This window comes from Eptatretus burgeri, chromosome 3, assembly GCF_056783735.1.
Source record: "Eptatretus burgeri isolate ZD-2024b chromosome 3, Ebu_testis_v1, whole genome shotgun sequence".
In the NCBI taxonomy this organism is placed as follows: domain Eukaryota; kingdom Metazoa; phylum Chordata; class Myxini; order Myxiniformes; family Myxinidae; genus Eptatretus; species Eptatretus burgeri.
The window spans coordinates 23,679,801-23,687,300 of NC_140963.1; the positions used below are offsets into that span (position 1 = coordinate 23,679,801).

The 7,500-nt window shown below is 42.7% G+C and overlaps 1 protein-coding gene across 2 annotated transcripts in view; it reads right to left on the minus strand.

Moving 5' to 3' along the window:
* Positions 1–7,500, minus strand: part of ARPC2 (actin related protein 2/3 complex subunit 2) — an 89,775-nt gene that overhangs the window by 38,866 nt on the left and 43,409 nt on the right. For both annotated transcript variants that reach the window (XM_085872704.1, XM_085872705.1), the window contains exons 5-6: positions 1,051–1,237; positions 735–828 (exon numbers count right to left, since the gene is read on the minus strand). In XM_085872704.1, coding sequence (XP_085728830.1) covers positions 735–828; positions 1,051–1,237 — 281 coding nt within the window. The remainder of the gene's footprint in view (positions 1–734; positions 829–1,050; positions 1,238–7,500) is intronic.

A 7,500-nucleotide genomic window follows, 5' to 3' on the forward strand; every position in this document is an offset into this window, starting at 1 on the left:
AAACCTCTTCCCAATCTTGTCATCCATTTCCACCACATCGTCCTCCCTCCCTCTTCATTTTTGAGATGGTGCTTATCTGCTTTTCATGCAGAGAGATGTAGTTCTGTCTCTCCCCCACTCCTGGCACCGTCACACTCCCAATGTTCTCTCGATGCACTCCTGGAGTTTTCCCAAAGTTTCACATCAATGTAATCATGACCACTGGAGAAAACGCAAATGTCTTATTTGTTCAATCAAAATTTCAGGCTATTAAACATTGACTCGTGCAAGGCATCAATGAGTGTGCCATTTCTCAGATCGATGTTAACCTCACCTGAGATGGACATCCCATCTGCCGGCATTAGTTTGTGGATGTTAAAGATCCCACACCGTCCTAAGCGAAGAGTAGGCGAGCTATCGCCAGCACTCTGGATAAATTACGAATTCCTGCTCCAACCTACTCATTTGAACGTCAAGGATAAATTGGATGTACTGTCAGTAAAAGACGGTTCGTGAAAGGCTCAGGCTAAACACTTTCCTTGGCCAATCGCAAGAGATGGTAATAATTGTGGCAATTAAAAGACTGAACAACTTGTAAAAGTTTGATTGTTTTTGGCCAAAGGGAGAGTTGCATTATATTTTTACTTTCAAACACTACCTTGTTATCAGTCACAAGAAACCACATTCCCTTTTAATTCTATAAATGAGCAGGCACAGCAACATGAGCTTAATGATAAGAGCTTGGCACAACCCACCTGCATGAAGACCTTGCCAATGATGACGTCATCATCATCCTTGAATACAGTACTGAACACCACTGTAACACGGTCTTTCTTTGCCTCAACATACCTGTAGATGAAGGTTGGGGGGGATGGGGTCGTTTCATTCCAAAACATAATGCAACGGCATATTCCTCAAATTAATAACATTTCTTCAAGGCCAATTTCATCACCTGCACTGAAGTGCGTGTTAATCACACCGAATAAGTTAGAAACAACATCCTTTCAGCTCTCATGAGCATCAACACAGCGGAAGGCAAAATCTGAGCATTCATGAGATGTGGGCACTCACATGGTCTCATCGTTACGGTAATGGATGACAGCACGCTTCTCCCCCTCTATGCCTTTTTCCTGGAACTCAAAGTACTTCTCAAAAACGGACGCAAAGCAGAAGCGCTTGAGCAGGCTGGCCTTGGCGATCATGGCATCTTTGTTTTGTGGGATGTTTTCCAAGTCATAGATCAGAGAGATGTTAAACCCTGCCGGCACAAGCAGTTCCAACATTTATTGAAGGCATAAAATGCAGCATTACACGGCATCATTTTATTTCAAAAACAATAAGTAGAATGAGGATGAGTGAAGTGCTTTGTGGCAGAAATAATAATAATTAAAAAAAAAACATCTCAAAATATTGCTCCAAGAGCACGAATCAAAGAATGAACGTCGTCGGACACCACGTTAAAAAGAAGTGCCGAAATTGCAAGATGTAAATCATCAGAAAATTCAGAAGAATAATCAAATTTTGTGGCTTCAGCGGTTTTCAGCATTTTGAAGTCTCATTAACCCTTTCAAAGGGAAAATTAAAAACAAACAAACAAACAAATAAACCAATGTCACCCGCAGGGTGACCCGTATCTTGCCAAAAGGTGACCACGTGTGACTTCTTTAAGGTCACACTGAGGTGAACAGAGCTGCTATCCACCAGGAGTGACTCCTTGAGGAATATCTGCCTTCGAGAGATTCCGATGAGAATCGTTCTACAGAGTAACCATGAAAAATATGCGTTTGCCTCATAACGTCACCAAATGACGTTATAATGTCTCAAGCTTGACATATCTAGAAAGCACTCAGAGGTGTTCAATTTGAGGTACTACACGATATGGTTCCTAAAACTTGAAAATTTGACCTTGGGGTCAAATATGTTCGACCTGAGGTGCTAACCATGAAGGTCAAGGCCAATCGCCACCAAAAATTAATCAGCTGAGCGCCAGACCATGAACTATACTCCCATGAAGTTTGAAGACGATCCGATCAAAATTACTCAAAAAATAAGGGTTTCGTCGACTCCCCTGATTTGCGACAAAGTGACCTTGACCTTTGACCTTGACCTTCAAAATTTTGTGCACTGAAAGGGACCTCTATAGGCCTCTGATATGCGAAGTTATAAAAATTTCCAATGATAACTGTGCTCTGCAGAATTTTTTATACGTGATTACAGACAAACAAACAAACAAACAAACAAACAAAAAAACAAACAAACAAGCTGACTAACATATCTTGCAAAAACTTCGTTTTGGCAAGATAAAAACAAACATGATGGAAGCACCATAGATTTGTAGTGAACACTGGTCTTGCAAATCAGACATTAAGGCCCGGTCACACCTTGACGTTTTAGCCAACGTATGCCAATTTTTGAATTTTTTTTCTAAAACGCTGGCACACGTTGAATACGTTATGGGTAAGTTTTGATAACATTGAGAGCACGCTGAAAAACACTGCCATACATCGTTGTACGTTGGCTTTAAACGTTGTACTTTTCGGTTGTCCTCAAATTTTTTCATGCTTGAAATTTCACGACGTATGCCGGCGTATGACTCACACGTTCCGCTACGCTGGCCACAAGTTGTATGCACGGTCTGCGATCGTTGACAGACGTCAACACATGCTACTTGTAAGTTAATCATAAGTTGAGACACGCCGAGGTAATGTTTAGCGTACCCGAAACTTATTTCTAACCTATGATTAACGTGTTGTTGGCACGTTACGCGATCGTTGCCACACATCGACAGACGTTACTTTTAAGTTACTCATAGACTGAAAGACGTCGGTATAATGGATCGTCCTTGCGTCAGCGTCCACGGCCACGGCCACGACACTTATTTGCAGCATTCTTCAAACTTTTCTTCGGCATGACGAGGATGTTCACACTTCGATGTCTAGCTTGGCTATGATTCCAATTGTCCATCGGCAGCGTCTATTTAAAATAGTCGAGTTTGAGCGTTTTGACACGTTCAGAAGAAACGCTTCAAATTTCCAATCCCCAGCGTCCAAAAACAAAGGCGAGTGACAGCAATTTAAATCGTTCATTGTAAACAATGAAAATAGTTGAGTGGTACCGTTTAAAAGTCGTTGAGTGTAAAAAAAAATCCAATTGTTGAGCGCAAGCATCTACTTTCAATAGTGGAGTTTGAGCGATTTAACACGTTCAATAGAAACGATTAAAATTTCCGAGCGCCAGCGTCAAAAAACAAAGGCGAGTGACAGCAATTTAAATCGTTCATTGTAAACAATGAAAATAGGTGAGTGGTGCCGTTTAAAAGTCGTTGAGTGTAAAAAAATCCAATTGTTGAGCGCAAGCGTCTACTTTCAATAGTGGAGATGCAGCCATTTAAATCGTTGAGTGGCAGCCTATGAACCTACCCGTGGACACGCGGACGCAAGGAGGATCCATCATAACCCACACCCTCCCCCTCACACTCACCTACTACTGCCAACATGAACAAACTACGACTAATACTAATACTAATACTAATACTAATACTGTTACTGCTGACATGGACATAGACTCAAAAAGGAACTCGAAAACACTGTTGGGTTCCCCTTTTATGAGCAGCATTTTTATATACCAATTCCCAAAACCGCTGGGAACATGTCTTTATATGGCAGTTGTAAGCTAGAAACACATTCATTTTTTTTTTTTTTGTCGACCGGAAGACGTCATTGGAATACGTCTACATACGTCGATGTGTGTTGGGACTACGTAAAGAATTGGTTCAAAGCACGTCAAACATAAGTTAGAAATAAGTTTCGCGTAAAAAAGACATTACCGCGACGTGTTTCGACTTATGAGTAGCCTTTGTGGACGTGTGTAAAACTTATCCCCATCACATGCGGAACGTGTCTCATGCGCCGAGTACGTCGTAAAATTTTGAACATGTTTAAAATTTCTTGACGTACTCTACTTACTACGACGTATGATAGCGTACTTTAGCGTTATACTCACGTATACCAAACTTACTCGTACCGTATTTGACGTGCCCCAACGTTTTAGACACATTTTTCTTAGGTCGTCATACGCTGGCAAGATCGCCAAGGTGTGACCGCGATGTTGTCACTTCCATTTCTACGGCAGTTATGATTCGAATCGTTGTGCGTCAGCCTTTTAATAGGCTACGTCACGACATCGTCGGCGACGCGTGCAACGCGCTATGCCGAAGTTAGACTATCGTTGGGCATAGGTTGTGTAGGCCAACAACAGGTTCAGCATTCGTTGGTATAAGTTATCTATAACACAACGAAACGTTCTGTGTCCATTACTAATATGTTATGCATACGACCAACTCGTTATGAATACGTCCGAATCTTAAAAAAAAACATCAAAAGTTCAACGTCAGCCAGCGTTTTACATACATTTTAATACGTTGCCATCGCTGGCTAAAACGTCAAGGTGTGACCAGGCCTTTAGCAGTTACAGACTATTATAAAATCAAGAACTTTTAAATTATCCCTATATACATCACATTCACACTTGTACTTTCATCTATACCCAAGATTTATACTACCTCCACTAATCTTACTCAATCCCCCCCCCCATCCCTCGCTTGTTCTCTCCAACTGCACCTCCCCCACCCTCGCCCCCCCCACTACTACAGCCACACCGTCAGGACATTGCCCGTCTATCCTCTGTCATTACACTCCTCCATGAGCGTAGATCTCGTATAAAAATGAGTCTCCTCTGAACTTGGATACCACAAAGTCAAAGTGGACTGAGCGAGCAGGGAGCGCGATACTGTACATTGCTCTCGTATTGATCTGGAGCGGATTCCCCCAATTTTGACCGTGGTGGATTCCCTCCAGGGAAGGAGTATTTTGCAACGTGACAAAGTTAAAGCTACTGTACTGTTTGGAAGTTATAATTTCCAACATGCAATCAATTCTCGACATCCAAGTGAACTATGCCGGTGAAGCTGCTCAAATCTTTGAATTGAGAGGCATCCTCATCTTGCGGCATTTTGTTTTCACCGTTGAGATATCCTGTAAAACGTTTCGCTTGCGATAGCACTACCTCAACACAATTCAACTGACATCGTCCGCGCTTCAAACTTAAACTTTGGGAATAATTATGGAACTATCACGAGTGTGGTAACATTTCTGCTCAAATATGGCGTCTCAGCGTTATTTATGGTGTACAACTTCGATGTCTTCCATGGCTTGACAAGCGCAGTTTTCTTCTGAGATCTCGGCTCCAGAAAGTGCAGGGTAAGGATACCTTTGCACGCCAACCCCCCACATTCAACGTGATCCAGAAGTTATAATTTTTAAAAGAACACAAAAAGTCATCGATGATGACAACTGCTGAATATTTTACAGCATTGGTATCAGAATCAAAATGGACATCCACCTCAGATGAATCGGAACAAATAACAAAGCAAGTGTTGATTGAGCCAATGGTGTTTAATATATTTGTCACCGAGGTAACGCCGTAAACATTTGGCATTGAATAACGTTGCTACAGCACCACTGGAAGAGTACAGACGATGACGAACAAAAACAACTGTCAAACATGTGGAATGCATTCGATGCTGGAAGGACAAAAAAACCCAGAAAAGATGTACAAAATAAACAAATAAATGGAGCAATGGGACAGCAATGATGTCACTGGGTTAGTGGAGGAAAGGTGGGGGGGGGTGGGATCAGGAAGGGAAGGGTGTGCAGAGAACCAAATTTTATTCGATATTAACTGCACATGAACAATGGGATGTTATGGTTGATGTGGATCTTTAATGTTAATTAAAAAGTAAAAAAAAAAATTAAAATTAAACCAGAGGGGTTGATGAAATTTCACCTATTTATCAAGGTATTCCCTTGTTACATGTCCACACTTGCCCCATGAATGTGGTAGTGCATAAACAATGCCACAAACATGTTCTTTGATTGATCCAATGATGAACATCACAAAGTGACAAGTGTTGATTGCATATGGGAGGACTTAAAACTTACCATCCCATTTATGAAAGTATTAATAGCCAAAATTGCCACGTGAGGCAAGGTGGAACCTGACCTTGCAGATAATTCACACAGCTGATGACAGGCCCTGGTCAAAAAGGAAATCTCTCCTTTCTATCTTTCGATGCTTTTGATAAAGGATTCAGTCAGTAGTTGGAATGAAATGCAAGACTACTTTTAAACAACTTGAACGCAGCCAACACCCTTCTGCACGAGATACATGACAGCCAATGATTAACAGCTGATCAAAGACAAACACAATCCACTTGAGCCTTCACCTTCAGGGTAAAAGAAGGGAGAAAGTTTACAACAAATGGGTGGAGGTAAATAAAACTGACGTTAAGCCTTGATCTTGCCTGGTGTTGGCTTAGTGGTTAGGGTGGCGGCTTGGGATCCGAGGGTCCCGAGTTCAAGCCCCGTTGGCTGCTGAATTAATACACACCAGGAGGTTGACTCAGCCTGTCATCCTTCCGAGATCGACAAAATGAGTACCAGTGTACTGGTAAGGGGGACACTGCATCAGCGGCAAAAGCCGCGTCCCAACCAATGATATAGAGAGCACCTTGATCTTGCCCAAAGTCAATATCTTGATTAAAGGTCTTGCAGAACATTTGCCATTCACTAGCAGAAGCCTATGGTAAGAATATGACATTAAAAAGGAGGGGGGAAGCCTTTTATGATTCTGCTTGTTGAAAGCTCAAAATGGGAGGTTACATATTTTTAAGTGGAAAGAAAAAGAAAATGTTTTGGAAGTGATTGAGGCAGTGGTCTGTTGCTTATACTGTTGCGGGCCGGGCGACGGCTGTGAGCACGACCGCTAGGTGGAGCCGAAGAGTCGACTCAGCCGATCACCCAGAATTTAGATCGTACTTCTTCGGAAAACTCCGAAGAATACGGGTCCCTTATCAGACCCTGAAGCGTCAATATTTCTACCATGTAGTACAGGGTTATTTGCCAATTTTCAAAATACCTAGATATCCACGTGGCGATTTACCGAGTCTCCACACCCTCGACGGCACCCATACGGAACGAGCCGCGAGCGTACTCGAACCGTGTGTGACCCGAGCGGATGGTCACCGAGATCAGTCGGTCCAAAGGTCCCCTTACGGCGGCACAACGGCCTTGCTAATTTTCCAACACGCAGCACGCAAAGCCAATGGAGGAAAGGACACGAACGAGCTGATACATTTCACAAATGGGGATATTTTTTAAACAATAGGGAAATGAGAGGAGCACGTAAGGGCAGAGTTATCTGACTATAAGAAATGAAGTCAATGTACAAGCAAAAAACACTTAACAGTTGCTACTTATAGACGGGCCCACACAGACACACAGAAATGGACACCAATTGTCTTTATTGAAGTCTTCCAGCTCGAGGAAAGGGAGCTGGAGACCAGAGCCTGCGTTTGGATGTGTCCACCTCGTGTTGTCTTTGACGATCCAGCTCGACGGGACTCGAACCCGCAACACGATGCCACTCCAAGCACCAGGGACGGAGGAAAAGCGTCGGACGCCA